Source organism: Melanerpes formicivorus, unplaced genomic scaffold, assembly GCF_026170545.1.
Source record: "Melanerpes formicivorus ecotype bairdi unplaced genomic scaffold, bMelFor1.0.p_v2 SCAF_58, whole genome shotgun sequence".
Classification (NCBI taxonomy): domain Eukaryota; kingdom Metazoa; phylum Chordata; class Aves; order Piciformes; family Picidae; genus Melanerpes; species Melanerpes formicivorus.
The window spans coordinates 383,596-403,875 of NW_027142410.1; the positions used below are offsets into that span (position 1 = coordinate 383,596).

Here is a 20,280-nt window from a genome sequence, read left to right on the forward strand (position 1 = left end):
GATGTTGGACCTCATGTCCTGCTTGGCAGAGGAAATGTGATGTATCTCTTACTACTCCTGTGCCCCATTAATTCATGGGTGTTTTTTTCTTCTTCCAGACAGGTGGCATGCAGCATTTTTATTGCTTTATCAGTGCTGTAACTTTTCTTTTTCCAATCAAATATATCTCTCTCCCTTCTCAGACCACAGAATCATGGAATGCTTTAGGTTGGAACGGATCTTTAAAGATCACATAGTCCAAACTCCCCTACAGTGAGCAGTGGATCTTCAACTAGATCAGCTTTCTCAAAGACTCATCGAACCTGACCTTGAATGTTTCCAGGGATGGGGGCATCTACCACCTTACCATCTAGGAAACCTGTTTCAGTGTTTCTCCACCCTTACTGGAAAAACAAAACAAACAAACAAATCAGTCTTCCTTTATCTTGTGTTTTCTATCTCCCTTGTATGTATGTCACTAAATGCACCTATTTTGGAATCGAGCAGGTACCTGTGGTAGCAATCATGACAACGGGTGGTGGAACCAGAGCTCTAACAGCCATGTACGCTCACCTTCTCAGTGTGCAGGAGCTGAATGTCCTGGACTGTGTCTCATACATCACTGGTTTATCTGGCACGACATGGTAAGTCCAAGATAAACAAAGTCTTCCTGGAAACTTTCAATATGTGATGTCAAGAGCTCATCTGAGGAGTTGTATCATAACTTCTTTTTCTGCTGTGGCTTTTTGCTGTTTCCTTCAGTGGGTATTGCTTAGCCTGGAGAAGAGGAGGCCCCTCAGTTTAGGACAGATGAGTTGCTGGAACGTGTACAGAGAAGGCTGGTGAGGGGTTTGGAGCACAAGCCCTATGAAGAGAGGCTGAGGGAGCTGGGGTTGCTTAGTCTGGAGAAGAGGAGGCTCAGAGGAGACCTTCTTGCTGTCTACAACGATCTGAAGGGAGGTTGTAGCCAGGTGGGGGTTGGTCTCTTCTCCCAGGCAACCAGCACCAGAACAAGAGGACACAGTCTCAAGCTGTGCCAAGGGAGGTTTAGGCTGGAGGTTAGGAAGAAATTCTTCATAGAGAGAGTGATTGCCCATTGGAATGGGCTGCCTGGGGAGGTGGTGGAGTCGCCATCACTGGAGGTGTCTAGGAGGAGACTGGATGGGGTGCTTGGTGCCATGGTTTAGTTGATTAGATGATGTTGGATGATGGGTTGGACACCATGATCTTGAAGGTCTCATCTGGTCTATTCTATTCTATTCTATTCTATTCTATTCTATTCTATTCTATTCTATTCTATTCTATTCTATTCTATTCTATTCTATTCTATTCTATTCTATTCTATTCTATTCTATTCTATTCTATTCTATTCTCCACAATTTGAACTAATTTATTCCTGATTGAATACGTGGATGGTGCTACCACAAATGTGCTTTTTGATGTAAATCAAGGTATGGTCCACAAACCTCCTCCAAACTCTGCTTTTTCCTTGTAGATTTTTGTATTTTGTACTTTTTTTTTTCCCCCCTTTTTTTTTAGGACCATGTCCAATTTATATGAAGATCCTGACTGGTCCCAGAAGGACCTTAAGGAAACCCTCAATGATGCCCGCAAGCATGTGCTCAAAAATAAGTTCTTGGCGTGTTTTGCCCCTGATCGTCTGAAATACTATTTGGAAGAGTTGTGCCAGAGGGAGCAGCAAGGACATCGGATATGTTTCACAGATCTATGGGGACTCATCATAGAAACCATGTTACATGAAAAGGTACAATAGCAGCACCTTTCTCTTCAGGTTTGAATGTTTAGTGAATAAAGTGTTAAAGGCAGACAGCAAATCAAACAATAGTTGGGATTAGAAGGGACCTCTTGAGGCTGTCTTCGTCTAACAGCTTGCTCAAGCCACAGCTAATTGTCCTGAACCATAGGCTTTTGAACATGGGCTTCTACGTGTTCAAGAGGGGATTGGATGTGGCATTTGGTACCATGGAATAGTCATGAGGTCTGTGGTGACAGGTTGGACTTGATGACCTTTGAGGTTTCTTCCAACCTTGGTGATACTATGATACTGTAATCTCCACAGCTGAAGATTTCTCAGCTTCTCTGGTGTGGTGTTTTGAGGCAGATCCTCCCTTGCCTCCAACTGGGGCAGGGAAAAAGCAAGACTCAAACAAACAGATTGCAGAAGTGATGGAAAGTTTAAATGGAAAAGCAGTGAAGTGGTTTGCAGAAGCTACAAGCACAGTGACAAAAGAGATCCCAAAGCGTACAGAGTCCCTCACAGCATACCCAAAAGCCTCCCAGCACTCCCCTTCTCCCTACCTGAGGGTACACCCAAAACCCCCAGGGCTCTTTCTTCCCCCCCTCCACTGTTAGGCTAATCTCAGCTGGCCAGATCTGAGATTGCCCTTCCCCCTTCTCCTCTTGGCATTAGGCCTAGACAGGCATAAGAGGCCTTGAGATAACTCCCCTTCCATTACCAGACAGGGAGCACCTCCCATGGGAGCAGCAAGGGAAGAAAGAGGAAGTGTGAGACCTTGCAAGATGGATTTATAGGGAGCAGGACATTATGGGTATGAAATATGCAGCTTCCTGTGTCCACCCACTGGGCTGGACACCTGGAGCACCAAAGGCATATCATGTGTGGTAGCAGCAGAAGGCACCCAGCCTAAACTACCACATCTGGCCAACAAATGGCAGTGTTAACCACCTTTGCAGAAAATGGGGTTTTTCCTTGTTTGCTTATCTTTCAGATGCCTAAAGCATGTGCCTCAACAGTACCATTCTTCATATTATGCAGATATTAACACAGCACCTGGTACAGAAAGGATGGGAATAAAGAGAAATAATGGGAAACCTGTAGTATGAACAGCATTGTAATAAACCCACACTCCACTTTTTAAAGTAAAATCCAGGTGTTCTTTTAAAACAAGCTGCACAGTGTGACTGGGCACAGAAAAACCACAAACCCAAGCAGTGCCTGAGTTATTAGTGGGACTATGTCACCCTGCAAACTTTTCCACCAAAAGGCAACGTTCAGTCTCTAGTTCAGTATTTGTGACTATTTCCTTCCCAACAGGCCATTTACACTTTACAGTCAGGGAAGAGGTTACTCTTTCTGAATTAAATATTCCCTCCCAAAGGTGCTTTTCAAATATTCCCATGGGTTTTTCTGAAATAAATAACCTGAATAACAACATTTTCTTCCTAACGTTGAAATCTCAGTGTTTTTTCAGCATATGAACTTAACTTAGGACTTTTTGTGTGCTGAATGCTGGGGCAGGGGAGGGTTTGATATAGGGGATGAGAGCACCTCTGTGAACTAAACTGGTGAGGAGCATCCTAGCTAGAATGTGGCAGGAACTGCGTTGTTAGAGCCCAGGCTTGAAGGAAGTGGGAGGCTCTTTGTGTCATCTAACTGTCCTCAGCTGCTGTCCTTCTTCAATACAGGAAGACTCCCATAAACTCACAGATCAGCAGCAGGCACTAAATCAGGGTCAGAATCCCCTGCCTATCTACCTCTCTCTCAATGTGAAGGATAAAATCAGCAACCAGGATTTTAGAGGTAATAATACTTCAGAACTGCATGGTTTAACATTTCATCTGAATAGGGGTCAGTTTAGGATTAGGTAGAGAAATCAGTTCAATGCACAAATACTCTAAACCCACATGATTACAAAATCACCTGCTATGAATTTTCACAGAAATCTTCAAAAATCTGAAGTTTGTAGAGAAATTTAGATTTAAGAGGACAATTCACTCTTTGTGCTCAAGCCTGTGAAATGTGCAGACATTTTGGAGAATGAATCTTATGAAGCCTGACTTGAGGGAGCTGGGGCTGTTTAGCTTGGAAAAGAGGAGGCTGAGAGGGGTTGCTCTTTACAGCTACCTGAAAGGGATTGTAGTGAGGTTGGTGCTGGTTTCTTCTTCCAGGTAATTAGTGATAGAACAAGAGGGAATGGCCTCAAGCTGCAACTGGGGAGGTTTAGACAGCACATAGGAACAAATTTTTCACAGTAAGAGTGGTCAGGCATTGGAATGTGCTGCCCAGGGAGGTGGTTGAGTCACCAACCCTGGATGTGTTTAAAGGTCGTTTGGATGTGGTGCTTGGGGATATGGTTTAGGGATGAACCTTGTAGAGTAGGGTTATTGGTTGGACTTGGTGATCCCAAGGGTCTTTTCCAACCTGAACGTTTCTGTGTGATTCTGTGAAATGTCTGCTTGCAAAGCCTGTGTGCTAGAAATAAACCTGCCATAACCTGGCCAATATCATATGTTTGGTTCAACTAGTTTGTGCCTCTGCTGCTTTAATCTGTCTCTCTTGTGGTGTTTCTTTCAGAATGGGTGGAATTCACCCCTTATGAAGTAGGATTCCCAAAATACGGTGCCTTCATTCGTGCAGAAGACTTTGGCAGTGAGTTCTTCATGGGTCGGTTGATGAAGAAAATTCCAGAATCCAGAATCTGCTTTCTAGAAGGTGATTTATTGCCCTAGGTAAATGTAATGTAACATAGAATAGAATAGAATAGAATAGAATAGAATAGAATAGAATAGACCAGGTTGAAAGAGATCTTCAAGATCATCGCGTCCAACCTATCATCCAATACCACCTAATCAACTAAACCATGCAACCAAACACCCTATCAAGTCTCCCACTGAACATCTCCAATGATGGTGACTCCACCACCTCCCCAGGCAGCACATTCCAGTGGCAAATCACTCTTTATGTGTAGAACTTCTTCCTAGCATCCAGCCTAAACCTCCCCTGGCACAGCTTGAGACTGTGTCCTCTTGTTCTGGTACTGGGTGCCTGGGAGAAGAGACCAACCCCCACCTGGCTACAACCTCCCTTCAGGTAGTTGTAGAGAGCAATAAGGTCTCCCCTGAGCCTCCTCTTCTCCAGGCTAAGTAACCTCAGCTCCCTCAGTCTCTCCTCATAGGGCTTGTGTTCCAAACCCCTCCCCAGCTTTGTTGCCCTTCTCTGGACATGTTCCAGCAAGTCAACATCTTTCCTAAACTGAGGGGCCCAGAACTGGACACAGTACTCAAGCTGTGGCCTAACCAGTGCAGTGTACAGGGGCAGAATGACCTCCCTGCTCCTGCTGGCCACACTGTTCCTGATGTAGGCCAGGATGCCATTGGCCTTCTTGGCCACCTGGGCACACTGCAGGCTCATGTTCAGCCTACCATCGACCAGCACCCCCAGGTCCCTCTCTACCTGGCCACTCTCCAGCCACTCTGCCCCCAGCCTGTAGCACTGCATGGGGTTGCTGTGGCCAATGTGCAGAACCCGGCACTTGGATGTGTTCAATCTCATGCCCTTGGACTCTGCCCATCTGTCCAGCCTGTTGAGGTCTCTCTGCAGAGCCTCTCTACCCTCCAGCAGATCAATTCCTGCCCCCAGCTTGGTGTCGTCTGCAAATTTACTGATGATGGACTCAATGCCCTCATCCAGATCATCAATAAAGATGTTAAAGAGGATGGGGCCCAGCACTGATCCTTGGGGCACACCACTAGTGACTGGCCACCACTCTCATAGTGCAATCTGCTCCCATGCAAACCCCTCTTCTGAAATGAAGCAGTTAGCATGTTTGGGTTTGGGTTTTTAATTTGCCAGAAGCAGTAGATGGTAAAATATTAAGAGAGAGAACAGGTCATCATCTGCAGGATTTTTTATTATCTCTGCAGTTTTATTCAGCTGACCAGATTTATTTGATTTCCTATTTGGTTATTCTTACAGACATGAAATCTTCATAATAGTTGTATGCCTTTGTCAGTAACAGAAGCTGTGCAGCATTTCAATCTCTTCAATCTTTTTGCAGCATTTTCAGTCTTTACCACAGACTCGATGAGTCTGGACTTGATGAGCTCAAAGGTCTCTTCCAACCTGGTTAATTCTGTTCTGTTCTGTTCTGTTCTGTTCTATTCTATTCTATTCTATTCTATTCTATTCTATTCTATTCTATTCTATTCTATTCTATTCACAGCTCAATTCTTTAAAACTCAGGCTTTTATCTACAATGTTTCTGCTGCAGCTAACCCTGATTAATCCTCCAGAATAACACTTCCATTTCAGAGTGCAAATAGGTCACACTATTTACCTTTTTTTTTTTTTTCCTTCTTGCAGAAGAACAGTTAAAGCAGTAATGAAATATTTTTTCCCTTTGTGAAAGCAATCTCTTGCCTCATTGTTCTTCCTCCTTCCAACAGTTGCATAAAGGAAGTTGCAGGGGGTTTTTGAGAAGTCAAAACTTTTTACTTATGTGGACATTTCAGCTAATGTTGCAGTGTAAGGAAGCAAATCAGAATCTTTTCATCCCTGGGTCCACTTCTGTGATCAGAAATGCCAGTAGGTCACTTTGGTCCTCCCTCCTCTAGAGCAACACAGGGATATTTCTGTCCCTGTTCCCTGCCAATGACTCAGAGTCCCTGTACTCAAACAGTGTTACTTACTTCAGTGACACAGTTATTCAAAAGGTTTTCACCCAATTCCTTTACACCCCAGACCTTGGACTGACTATAATAGGCCCTGCAGCTCTTTCCTGCATGGCCAAGACCATTTCTCTGACTACAGGTTGCCATTGCTGGGCCAGGAGATCAGCAGGCTGCTCTGGTACAGCTTCTTGTATCCATCAGTTCCTCCCCAGAGTAGCAGGTTTAGTTCTGCAGTTTGGAGTGTTCAGGAAGGCACTGTTGCACACCTGGCACATCTAACCATAGCAGGTAGTGATGGTTTATCAGTGTGAGAGATGGCAGATACGTGGCCATCTGGACTGCCACCAACTTTGTGATATTCCTTATTAGAGGAACTTGGAAGTGTAACCCAGATATACCCTAAAGACTCAAAACTCAGAAGGAAAAAAAGTCAAAAGACTCCTACATTTGCACTTTCTATTTTCAAAACTTAAGTCAGCTTCCTCATTTTAAGGGATACTAGTTGTGAATGTGAAGCTTGACTGCTTTGAAGCTGACAGTTCTGTAGGATAATCTACAGGACAGATGGGCAGAGTCCAACAAGATGGTATTCAACAAGTCCAAATGGCGGGTGCTGCACTTTGGCCACAACAACCCCATGCAGAGCTACAGGCTGGGGTTGGAGTGGCTGGAGAGCTGCCAAACAGAGAGGGACCTGGGGGGTGCTGATTGATGGCTGGCTGAACAGGAGCCAGCAGTGTGCCCAGGTAGCCAAGAAGGCCAATGGCATCCTGGCCTGCGTTAGGAATAGTGTGGCCAGCAGGAGCAGGGAAGTCATTGTGCCCCTGTACACAGCACTGATTAGGCCACATCTTGAGTCCTGTGTCCAGTTCTGGGCCCCTCATTTTAGGAAGGACATTGAGACACTTGAATGTGTCCAGAGAAGGGCAACAAGGCTGGGGAGAGGCCATGAGCACAGCCCTATGAGGAGAGGCTGAGGGAGCTGGGATTGTTTAGCCTGGAGAAGAGGAGGCTCAGGGGAGACCTTCTTGATGTCTACAACTACCTGAAGGGTGGTTGTAGCCAGGAGGTGGTTGGTCTCTTCTCCCAGGCAACCAGCACCAGAAGAAGAGGACACAGTCTCAAGCTGCACCAGGGGACGTTTAGGCTTGAGGTGAGGAGAAAGTTCTCCACAGAGAGAGTCATTAGCCATTGGAATGTGCTGCCCAGGGAGGTGGTAGAGTCCCCATCCCTGGAGGTGTTCAAGAGGGGATTGGATGTGGCACTTGGTGCCATGGTTTAGTCATGAGTTCTGTGGTGACAGGTTGGACTTGATGATCTTTGAGGTCTCTTCCAACCTTGGTGATTCTGTGATAACTGTATACCTGTAGCAGGATTATGATAGAAATAAGTAAAACTTTTAGAATTACAAGTGCTGGGAAACAAGGGAATAACAAATGTTGAGGACAGGTGGAAAATATTAAGATGAACGTGACAAAATGTTATTTGCTGCATAACAAAACTGAATGTTTTACCAGATACACTGAAAATGCTATCAGACCTCTTAATATAGGTCAATAAATCACATTTGTTATGTACCTTATAGAGGACAGTCTCAAGCGGCACTAGGGGAGGTTTAGGCTGGATGTTAGGAAGAAGTTCTTCACAGCAAGAGAGATTGGCCATTGGAATGAGCTGCTTGGGGAGGTGGTGGAGTCACCATCACTGGAGGTGTTTAGGAAGAGACTGGATGGGGTGCTTGGTGCCATGGTTTAGTTGATTAGATAGTGTTGGTCTCGATGATCTCAAAGGTCTCTTCCAACCTGGTTGATTCTATTCTATTCTATTCTATTCTATTCTATTCTATTCTATTCTATTCTATTCTATTCTATTCTATTCTATTCTATTCTATTCTATTCTATTCTACTCTACTCTACTCTACTCTACTCTACTCTACTCTACATTCTATACACTGATTTATCAAGACAATCTTACTTATGCACGACTCTGACATAACAAACAAAGCTTACTAGAGAACGCAGAAGATACTGAAAATCACTCTGAATGAAAATGGTTTCAGGTCTTTACTGGTTTACTTTCTGTTAAATGTGTCCCATGCCACAGGTATCTGGAGCAGTGTATTTTCCTTGAATCTTATGGATGCTTGGTATTTATCTGTTAACTCAGAAGACTTCTGGCACAAATGGACCAGAGACAAAATTACTGACATAGGTGGGTTACTCTTATGCCATTGTGTTATTTTACTATTATTTTATTATGTCACTTCTTTTTGTTATTTTCTTTCCTCATCCTCTGTTGCTATGCTTTCACCACATTTTTCAAACACATTTTGAGGAGTAACAAAGAAATACAGGGAAAGTGCAGGACATCGTGGTTGATAAAATCATAGAAAAATAAAGAAATGTGTAGTAGGTGAAACTGACTCTCTTGCATTAAAAACAAGGCCTTTACCACCATGGAGCAAGAAGAAGAAATGGGTTTTTCAAAGCTTAGCTGAAAAACTCTGAGATTTGTGGAGATCCTTGAAATAAAAAGAGAAAGCAGACCAAGCTGGCGAGGCATGTTAAAACAAATGGTGATTGCAGATATTGACATTAACAATGAAACTACACTAAAGAGCTGTGATTCTCTCTTCTGCAGATGATGAAAGCCTATTCCCTACAAGACCAAATGAGCTGGATACTCGAGTCCTTTGTCCCACCGACAGCTTTTCAGGCATTTTCCGAGATGTTGTCATGTTACGTCCAGCAGCCTCTGAAATCCATAACTTCCTGAAGGGCTTCCAGATGAACAACAACTACCTGGAGAGCCAGTTTTCCAAATGGAAAGGTATGGTATAGCACTTTGCTTTAGTTTTATGCTAAACCACCCTTGTGAAAAAGAAACAATGCTTAAGAAATCATCAAGTTGACTTTTTGTTTTGTTCCCATCCCTGATAATATATGGAGTGGAATGGAATGGAATGGAATGGAATGGAATGGAATGGAATGGAATGGAATGGAATTATCCAGGTTGGAAAAGACCTCAGAGATCATCGAGTCCAAGCTATCACCCAACACCATCTAACCAACTAAACCATGGCAGTAAGTGCCCCATTCAGTCTCTTCTTAAACACCTCCAGTGATGGTGACTCCACCACCTCCCTGGGCAGCCCATTCCAATGGCAAATCACTCTCTCTATGAAGAACTTCTTCCATCATCCAGCCTAAACCTCCCCTGGCACAGCTTAAGACTGTGTCCTCTTGTTCTGGTGCTGCTTGCCTGGGAGAAGAGACCAACCCCCACCTGGCTACAACCTCCCTTCAGGTAGTTGTAGACAGCAATAAGGTCACCCCTGAGCCTCCTCTTCTCCAGGCTAAGCAACCCCAGCTCCCTCAGCCTCTCCTCATAGGGCTTGTGCTCCAAACCCCTCCCCACCTTTGTTGCCCTTCTCTGGACACTTTCCAGCATCTCAACATCTTTCCTAAACTGAGGGGCCCAGAACTGGACACAGGACTCAAGGTGTGGCCTGACCAGTGCTGAGTACAGGGGCAGATTTGAAACTGTTTGTCACTGAAGCTGAAGGTTAAAATTAGGTAGCAGGAGGGGCTTTCAAAAGAAGTTCTTAATAATTTAATGAAACCTCGTGAGTGATAGATGAAAAGATACAGATTAGTCAACCAATGTATGCCTGTGGGTGTGCCAGCCAGCCTGCCTGCACACTTCTGGTCTAGTACTGGTGCCATCGTATGCTCTCTCTTGCCTAGTCAGCCCCCAAAGGATGTGGGAGGGAAACTTGTTTCATGCAACCAGCACCAGAACAAGAGAACATGGTCTCAAGCTGCACCAGGGGAGGTTTAGGCTCAAGGTGAGGAGAAAGTTCTTCACAGAGAGAGATGTTAGCCATTGGAATGTGCTGCCCAGGGAGGTGGTGGAGTCACCATCCCTGGAGGTGTTCAAGATGGGATTGGATGTAGCACTTGGCGCCATGGTTTAGTAAATCATGAGGTGTTGGGTGACAGGTTGGACTTGATGATCTTTGAGGTCTCTTCCAACCTTGGTGATTCTGTGATTCTGATTCTGTAACCTGTCAAATCCTGGCTTCAGAGAACACCAATTTCTGTATAGTTCCACTCACATTCCTCACTGTCATGTGCAGCCAGCTTGGTCGTGGGTGTTTTTCAAACGTGCACCTCAATACCTGTGCGCTGTTTGTTTTGCAAGCCTGGGATGGAGTCCCACTTTACTCTGAAATTTGGTGTTATGCCTTGGCCTGTTTACTTGTAAGTTGTAACCTTTGTAAATGTATTCCCTGTTATCCAGTTTGGAAATGTGTGCTCAGGCTGGTGCCAGACCCTCTGTGTCCCTTAGTACCTGTGTGCCTGTTCTTTAATGTGGAAGGCATCTTTGGCCTTCAGAGTTTTGAGACAGTGAGGTACTGTTTTAATAATTTCCACATGAGAAGAAAAAGGAAACAAAACCAAACCAAAAAACCCCAAACCCAAACCAAAATGAAACAAAAAACCAAACATCAAAACACCCCACATCAAAACCACTCCAAATAAAATTACTTAATCAGTCACACACAAAACCAGGAGATGGCATTAACTCTATTCCCCCAAGCCTCAAATTAATCCTTCTTAATTAGAGGAAAGCCAAAGAAATTGCAGAATAAATAGTGAAAAGAGGAAGCCAGATGAGGAACTGAGAAATGACTGAACTGTTGCTATTAGCTGTATAGGTAGGGCTAAGATCCAAGAAAAGCTGGGGTTTATTCTTTTGTTAAAAGCTGACTCTCTCAGCACCTCTCTTACTTTGAGCACCTCCTCTGAATAAAAAATGCTTCTTTTCTAGACTGTGAGCTTGACTCTCAGCCAAACCAGCTGACAACAGCAACAGACTACCTCATCCTGATTGATACAGCATTTGTCTTTGCTACCAGTTACCCACCACTTATGAGGCCAGAAAGGAAGGTGGATGTCATTTTGCATTTCAACTACAGTTCAGGTTCCCAGACAGGGGTAAGCCTTGTACATTCTTCTTTACTGACTCCTCCACTCTAACACTGAGTTCCAAGAACGATTGATCCTCTACTACAGAAACATTTACTCCCAGCATCTGAGAAGTGTAAATAAGCTAGAAGTTTACCAGGGTCACATATCTTTATTGATCAGTACTAGTATTCTCAGTATTATCATATAGTAAACTGAATCTGCCCTTTTTTATGCGTAAATGTGTTTGAAGGCAGATGATTTGAAGGCAGTCAGATGTAGAATGAATGAAATAAGTGCATTTTAAAACTGTCTGAGACTTCTCAATGCAATAATACATATTTGTATGCATGGAGAATTGTACATTCAGGACAATAACCTGCATCAATAGGAAGATCTGATGCAGAAGACTAGACATGCAAATAAATGCAAAACCAGTTTGTATTTAGGAACTTTAAATTCCTGAGGCATAAAAAGCTGTCTGAAGGCAGCATTTTTAATATCCAAATGTAGCATGTGTATTTTCAGAGACAGGCATATGGACCCAGATCCATCCCACTTAACCCTGACTCTCCAGATCTTGGCTCCATATATAGTCTACACCTAAGCTGGGTCCTGTAAGAACTTGGCCTTTACCCTGTAACAATACCCAGTGAAATGAGGGTTTGGTAAAATTCAAAGTGCTTCCCATATTTGGTGACGTTTTCTATTGTTTTGTTTTCTTATTGTGGCAACCAGCCCCTGAAAGAAGCCTCTAAATACTTTGCAAAACAGGGAATTCCTTTCCCTACAAAGGTGCCAGATGACCAGGAAACCCCACATCTGAAGGAATGTTACGTTGTGGGTGACAAGGAGAGCCCAGAAACACCTATTGTGGTATTTTTCCCTCTAGTAAATGACACCTTCAGGGAGTACAAAGCACCTGGTAAGTTTATTAGGCTGCAGAGTTTCTGGATGAAAAGTGCATTCTGTTTATCGCAAGTGGCAGGGTTATTTCCTCTCAGACTTGTCATCCTTTCCTGTTAGAGAACCCTCTGGGGAAGCTAAAGATTTCATTGTTTAAAATTATTTCCAGGCTTACAGTAAGAGAGATAACACTGTAAACAAAAGTGTGAAGTAGCAAAGTGATGGAAGTGTAACACTGACAGTTTCTGGTCACTTCAGTGAGTCCTACTTTGAAATTGAGAAAGAGTTGCAAGAGCAGCTTTGCCGGTCACAGTATCACAGTATCACTAAGGTTGGAAGAGACCTCAAAGGTCATCAAATCCAACCTGTCACCACAGACATCATGACTAGACCATGGCACCAAGTGCCACGTCCAATCCCCTCTTGAGCACCTCCAGGGATGGTTACTCCACCACCTCCCTAGGCAGCCTTTTCCAGTGGCCAATAACTCTTTCTGTGAAGAACTTTCTCCTCACCTTGAGCCTAAACTTCCCCTGGCACAGCTTGAGACTATGTCCTCTTGTTCTGGTGCTGGTTGCTTGTGAGAAGATACCAAATCCCTCCTGGCTACAACCACCTTTCAGGTAGTTGTAGAGAGCAATGAGGTCTCCCCTGAGCCTCTTCTTCTCCAGGTTAAACAATCCCAACTCCCTCAGCCTCTCCTCATAGGGCTGTGCTCAAGGCTTCTCCCCAGCCTTGTTGCCTTTCTCTGGACACATTCAAGTGTCTCAATGTCCTTCTTAAACTGAGGGGCCCAGAACCAGACACAGGACTCAAGGTTTGGCCTAACCAGTGCAGAGTCCAGGGGCACAATGACTTCCCGGCTCCTGCTGGCCACACTATTCTTGATGCAGGTCAGGATGCCATTGGCCTTCTTGGCCACCTGGGCACACTGCTGGCTCATGTTTATGCATCTGGCAGCTTGGTCACTTCAAAACAGATGAATTCTAAGTCCTGGTACTGTCTCCCACAATGCCATACTGCTTCTGGTGGCTCAAGCCTCAGTCACTCTTTCTCCAGATGAAAAAAATTACTAACTCATGACGTCAGAACATTTATTTTTCAACCACTTTGAAGTCCCTCAGTGCACTGAAACCCAAAAGTTCTAGGCTCATACATTAACTTTAGTAACAGAAGAAATGCAGAAACTACTCTCCCAACTGTATTATTTTTCTGTTGTTGCCTTTTATTTTGTTTTGTTGTTTGTTTTTTTTAGGAAAATAAAAGGACATGAAAATACCATGCAATAGACACTGCTTTGTAGACAGACCAAATTGAGTTTGTTGCACACTTGAGATGTGTGACCAGGGTTTTGAACAAGATTCAAGTAGTCTAAGTGTATTTATGCAGATGCACACACTTTTCTACACCAGCTCAACACAGATCAAGTAGCTGAAAGGTTGGGGTTTGTGCCTGCCCTTTATAGAATGAGCTAGAGAAAGGAGAAAGAACTGGATCACGGATTTAGAACAAGTTCTGTACTGGTGGGAGGTTAGCCACCTTCAATAACTTCCAGAACCCAGGGATGTTATTCCTTACTCAGCTATCTAATTCCAGGTGAACATCAGATGATGTGCAGATGCTACATGTCAACATAAATTATCAGGATATCTAAAAAAAAAAAGGTGTGAATAGGCTCAGCTCATTTTTGGGAGAGCTGCTACCTCACAGCTGAGAGCTGACCTCCACAGTGACAGGACAGATGCTGCAGAAAGCTCTGGAGATTATGGATGGGTGTCTGCCCTTTGGTAATGACAGGCAGAGATCATCTTAACTTATAGCTCTTCAGTATGGTGCTCTAGCCCAGATCTAAGTTGTACAGCATCTGAAGTATTAGTTCAAGTAGAGGAATGGGCAGATTTTGCATAGCCAGCTCATCCATCAACTTGCTTAGCAAAGGCAGGTAAGAGCTTGAGCACATAACAAGTAAAATTGAAACATTCAACTGGGTAGTCCTGCATTGGTTAGGATATTCCACAATTGGAGTAGAAAGGGAAAATCCTTTGTGTAAGATGATCATACTGCTTCACTTGAGCACAAGGTGCTTTACAACTCTGCAAAACTGGACTAGTACATCTATCAGACTTGGAGAGACACCTCCAGGAAAATCAGAACCCTTTGATTAGACCTTTCCTTCACTCCAGCTGTTAGAAAACCAAAGGGTCTGTAGCAATGATGGAGAAGGAAAAAAGATGTGTGAGCCCTCATGCTGGGTGTACAGGCTAGTGTGCAGCCATGGCTCTCCACAATTTCAGGTCTTTGGTCCAGGGATGGGACTCTCAGTTGTCCTTTAGCAGTCAAAGGCATGTACTACAGGAATCTGCAGAATCTAACCAAATTAAATGATCTTTCTCCTTCCAAGAAAATATTTATTCTACACACTAGTAGGAAGATAGAAGTTCAGCCTGCCCATATGCTGTGTCCCATCAGTGCAGAGTCAAGCTAAAACTAACATGACCAAGTGAGCTTCTTAAGCTGAGCACTGGCAGAGTTCTCATTTTTGGTGAGTTCAGGCAGGACAGGTTTGCCTCCTGTGCATAGAGTATATCACTTAAACAGACCCTCAGCTCAGAGGATGTGTGTGGCATCTACTGAGTTTAGTGCACAGGTGTACTGCCACCAAGTCAGCAGCTAAATCCAAATCACTCCTGGTGTCAGTCCTGAGCAGAATGCAAGGTGCAAGCTAAGATCAGATATTTATGATGATTTATGAAAGCCTTAGAAAAACAAGCTAGGTGCATCTACATCTTCTGCATCTATGAATTTGTTGACATTTGTGATTTCCAGGGCCAGCCTTGGGTATTCTTGTTGTGCTGTACCAACAATCCACTGCGAGGTCTTTGTGAATATTTGCTTTGTGATAGCCTGCAGCCAAAGTTCTGCATTAGTTTTGGATCTAGTTTCTACTGACAAGTGAACTAAAACTCCTAAGTTTATTGACTTGTCTTCCATTATAAGATATAATGGACCTAATATTTCCAGAGATGACACTTGTGGGACTATCTGCCTAATTATTTTGCCGGGATCTGTGATGTATATGTTGATTACCAGGGGTGATGGAATGGGCATGAAAAGATATTTCAGTTTTCCCACGAAATCTTAGTGATTCAGAGAATATCAGGTTCAGTCTAACTGTTGAGGTTACATAAAGCCTGTCCTTTTTTTTTTTTTTTAACAGTAGTAAGTAGCTCAAGGAAGTGTTTTTGGAAAGCTTGAATCCCTGAAACAGATGGATTTTTCAGGTGTCATGAAAGGATACTAGTGAGGGAAATAACATGACAATAGCATCAAAGCTGGAAGGCACAGAAAATGGCAATGGCAGCATTTTCAGAACCGTTGCACAGAAAGAAACCACATTCTCACGAGGTCCTTGCTGCTGTTGCTTGCACTGGGAGAAGGAAAGAGAGAAAGAGTGGTTGCCATTCCCCTGGCTAGAAGCAAAAGGTGCTGCAATGCCTGGGAGGCAGCAACAAGGCAGAGGCTAGGGCTAGGAAAGTGTTAGCTCTGAGGGGGACTTGGGGATCATACTGAGAACTTACTCCATATGCAGAGGAGGAGGAGGCAGGGATTCCCACCCTCCTGTGCTGAAAACAGGAGCTACTCTACTTGTTTTGACCTTTCTAAGAGTATGCAGGACAACCCCTACCTGCCTCATCACCGCCAGGTTCTCTGCTCCTTGCTGCTAACCAAATATCCCAGCATTAAAATACCCATGCAGGGTAAATTCTGGGTTGTGATCCACTGTGTGTCCATACCTGAGAAACACCCAGACCCTAATCCCTTTTTGCTAATTAACTAAGTCATTGTTTGTCACTTAGGTGTGAAACGTAGTCCCTCAGAGATGGCAGAAGGCGATGTTGACGTTGCCAATACCTGCGGTCCATATTACATAAACAATCTGAGTTATTCAAAGGAGAATTTTGACAAACTGGTGAACCTAAGTTACTACAACGTCCAGAACAACAAAGATTTGATTCTTCAGGCCTTGCGTACTGCTGTGGAGCGGAAAAAGCAGCAAAAGACAGAGCAACCACTGCAAGAAACACCTGAAGGGGACAGCACGTGTGAGCCTGATAGAGCGGGAACCCAGCATTTGGCTGACTGCCCAGCACTAGGGAATATGAAATAAAGCATCTATGAGTCCTGCTAATGAAGAAAAAAAAAACAAAAAGGAATGAGATTAGGAAGTGAAGAAAAGCCAAAAAATGCTAATAATAGCACTTTGTTTGTCATCAAAAATGTGAGAGGCTGTCTGTCAGTGAAGGGAATAAGCACAAAAAAACCCCAGAGCTCTTCCTTAATGAATTAATGTGCTTCCCTTGTTGACAGCCTCAGGAGCATGGCTCAGTGAGGCTCTGCTCTCCCAGTGTTTGCAGAAGCGACCTTTCGGGCCAAGAACACAGGCAAGGAAGTGTGAGGAAGTTTACACTGACCGTGTTTGTGCTCTACTTGCGCTATAAAAAGAGAGGATTGCCAGTCCAAAAAAATGCAGCAGAGAACAAAATCCATTGTCTCCAAGGCAAACCCAAGAAGCTCATTTGTGAACTACAGAGTAATTATGTGAGTGTAAATAAATGTTAAACATCATTTTTTTTTTCTTTTGGAGTCAGAGTTACAGCAAATAAACATTTTTTTCACAGCAAATACATGGTAAGCCATTTCTTTTAGGTGCTGTTTCCTCTACTAGCAAGACAAAGATAATATGCAGACTTATTTCACAGCTGCTGAAAAAGTTGTTGAAGGAGAAATTATGCCCACTCCAGATCTAGAAGTGAAGTGAGACTCCTTGACTTTAGGATTATATTTAAGACCAGCCTCTACGAGAACTGACTCATACTGATTTATTTCATTAAGCTGAATTTAAATGTTATTGATACATACCAAAGATTAACAGCTTTAAAATTTTTCAGGCTATTACATCTGAAGAGATGCAGGAAACAGAGACAAGGGAGATCTAAACCTTTATACCTAATATCACCCACCCAACTGCTGTTTTAAAATTGTTGGGTATTGCAGCTGAACACTAACTTCCAACTCTCTGATGCTTTGGTCATCACATTAGAATAGAATAGAGCACAATAGAATAGAATACAGTACAATGCAATTAACCAGGTTGGAAAAGACCTTCAAGATCATCGAGTCCAACCTATCATCCAACACCATCTAATCAAATAAACCATGGCACCAAGCGCCCCATCCAGTCTCTTCCTAAACACCTCCAGTGATGGTGACTCCACCACCTCCATGGGGCAGCACATTCCAATGGGCAATCTCACTTTCTGGGAAGAATTTCTTCCTAACATCCAGCCTAAACCTCCCGTGGCACAGCTTGAGACTGTATCCTTTTGTTCTGGTGCTGGCAGCCTGGGAGAAGAGACCAACCCCCATCTGGCTACAGCCTCCCTTAAGGTAGCTGTAGACAGCAAGAAGGTCTCCCCTGAGTCTCCTCTTCTCCAGGCTGAGCAATCCCAGCTCCCTCAGCCTCTCTTCATAGGGCTTGTGCTCCAAACCCCTCACCAGCCTTATTGCCCTTCTCTGGACACATGAAAGCAACTCAACATCTTTCCTAAACTGAGGGGCCCAGAACTGGATGCAGTACTCAAGGTGTGGCCTAACCAGTGCTGAGTACAGGGGCAGAATGACTTCCCTGCCCTTGCTGGCCACACTATTCCTGATCCAGGCCAGGATGCCATTGGCCTTCTTGGCTACCTGGGCACACTGCTGGCTTGTGTTCAGCCTACTATCAACCAGTACCCCCAGGTCCCTTTCTGCCTGGCTGCTCTCCAGCCACTCTGCCCCCAGCCTGTAGCACTGCATGGGGGTGTTTTGGCCAATGTGTAGAACCCGGCACTTAGATGTATTAAATCTTATGCCCTTGGACTCTGCCCATTAGCATGGCTCCTTTCAAGTAAGCACTCTGGGGTTTCAACAAATGGAATCCCAAGTCTCCATTTATCCTTTTTCTAAATAAGCTTTTATTCAATGCTAGTGCTTTATTTATTAGATGTATCTACAAGCCCATGTTTCCCACAAGCTCCCTTGCTCCTCTGTTCTGCTGTAGTATCTTTAGTCAAGAGATCCTATTATTGTGGGCCTTAAATGGAAGACTTACACAAACCTCTGCCCTCAATGTTGAGGGTCTCCTCCAAGGTGGTGCACAGCACTGTAATCCTCCTGTTTACCACTTAGGTCAGTGTATGTTTACCTGTGGTGCACACTACAAGAGCTCACACAGCTCCTGCATGTGCTATAAGGCCAGGGTTTACTTCCCATGGAAACAAGAGAGCAAAGATGACAGTCATGCTGATGCATGCTGAATCTCATTGTAATATGGGACAGTACGTAGCCAGAGGGCACAGCCAGACCTGGGAATTTGGAAGCACTCCCTGATTCACATATACAGTTAGAGCTTTATTGTCTGAAGGACAAAAATTATCACACTGACAGCAGGAAGCATCTAGGCAGGAAGTCTGAAGACAAGCAGAAAGAGGTGTGTGAGGGCAAATGCTTCCCTGCCCTTCCTGCAGCTTTCCAGCAGCCACGAAGGGGTCACAGAGAACAATGAACACTTTACCCCATTTCAAAAAGCTTACATGAAATAATTATGCCGAATCTCTGAGTTCTCTACGTTCAACAAGCCTACAGAGGAAAATGTCAGGGCTGATCAAAGAGGTGGAACACCATCCCCATATGTGGAACATAGATAAGGAATCTGCAACCTAGACAAATGACAGCAGGAGTGAAAGACAGAGAAGAGAGAGATCTATGAACTCTGGAACACCCTGTGGGAGATGAATGGGGAGCGAATGTGCACCTTTTCTAGGACCTGAAGGCTATCAGTCAAAACAAGCAAGCAGCAGGTTCAAAGATAACAGAGCAGGGTAGTTCTGCACATAGCATTCAGTTTGCCCCTGGACGTTGTTGCTGATAAATGTGTGTGTGTGTGTTCACAAGAACTGAGTGATGCATTCAGTGGAACATTTTTAAGGACTGAAAAATACAAAGGTTCTGCAGCTGGCTCAGTCCTGCACTGAATCATCAATTCCCAGTGGCTGGGAGGACAGTCTGAGACAATACTTATCTGCCCTCTTTCTGTGATGCTCTCTAGTCATTAAATATTGGTTGAACCAAAGACAAATTGGAAAGCAGTCTCACCCCAGACTGCAGTACTTAGGTTTTCCACAGCTCAGACATTTCTGCAGGTAATAGATGATCAGGAGCAGTCAGATCTAAAGGTAATAGATGATCAGGAGCAGTCAGATCTAAAGATGTGATGATTCAAGACTCACTTAAATGAAATTACTGAAGACAGGAATATATAAGTAACTGCAAGGATAAGTTAATTACATAAGGATTAACTTGCAGTGAAAAGGAGAGGGATACAAAACCAAACTATAAAAAGGGTATTAAAAAAAAAAAAAAAGGGAAAAAAAAAGGAAACCAGTCAGCAAGCCCCTACATGAAATGGTAAAAAATCTTTAGACTCAGCATGGAAAGTGCAACAAAAGAGTTGCAAAACACATGCACAGCCCTAAATAAAATGTGAAGCAAGGAACCAAGAAAAGACAGAGTGGTCAAATGCTCTGGACTGATAGTGGTTAAAGCCTAACAACTGTTCTTTGAGGAACAGTATGGGGAGGAGGGAGGTGGAAAGGGCACATCCAAACCTGCTGTGTCCAGAGAAGAGCAACAAGGCTGGTGAGAGGCCTCGAGCACAAGCCCTGTGAGGAGAGGCTGAGGGAGCTGGGGTTGTTTAGCCTGGAGAAGAGGAGGCTCGGAGGAGACCTTCTTGCTCTCTACAACTACCTGAAGGGAAGTTGTAGCCAGGAGGGGGTTGGACTCTTCTCGCAAGCAACCAGCACCAGAACAAGAGGACACAGTCTCAAACTGCACCAAGGGAGGTTTAGGCTGGATGTTAGGAGAAAGTTCTTCACAGAGAGAGTTGTTAGCCATT

At 44.0% G+C, this 20,280-nt stretch overlaps 1 protein-coding gene across 1 annotated transcript in view; it reads left to right on the forward strand.

The window, feature by feature from the left end:
* Positions 1–16,970, forward strand: part of LOC137452741 (cytosolic phospholipase A2 epsilon-like) — a 49,606-nt gene extending 32,636 nt beyond the window's left edge. The window contains exons 13-21 of the mRNA XM_068161392.1: positions 487–623; positions 1,519–1,744; positions 3,427–3,541; positions 4,316–4,453; positions 8,515–8,622; positions 9,052–9,240; positions 11,245–11,411; positions 12,120–12,306; positions 16,145–16,970. Of these exons, the coding sequence (XP_068017493.1) occupies positions 487–623; positions 1,519–1,744; positions 3,427–3,541; positions 4,316–4,453; positions 8,515–8,622; positions 9,052–9,240; positions 11,245–11,411; positions 12,120–12,306; positions 16,145–16,455 (1,578 nt within the window). The 3' untranslated portion in view covers positions 16,456–16,970. The remainder of the gene's footprint in view (positions 1–486; positions 624–1,518; positions 1,745–3,426; positions 3,542–4,315; positions 4,454–8,514; positions 8,623–9,051; positions 9,241–11,244; positions 11,412–12,119; positions 12,307–16,144) is intronic.
* Positions 16,971–20,280: the final 3,310 nt, after the last annotated feature.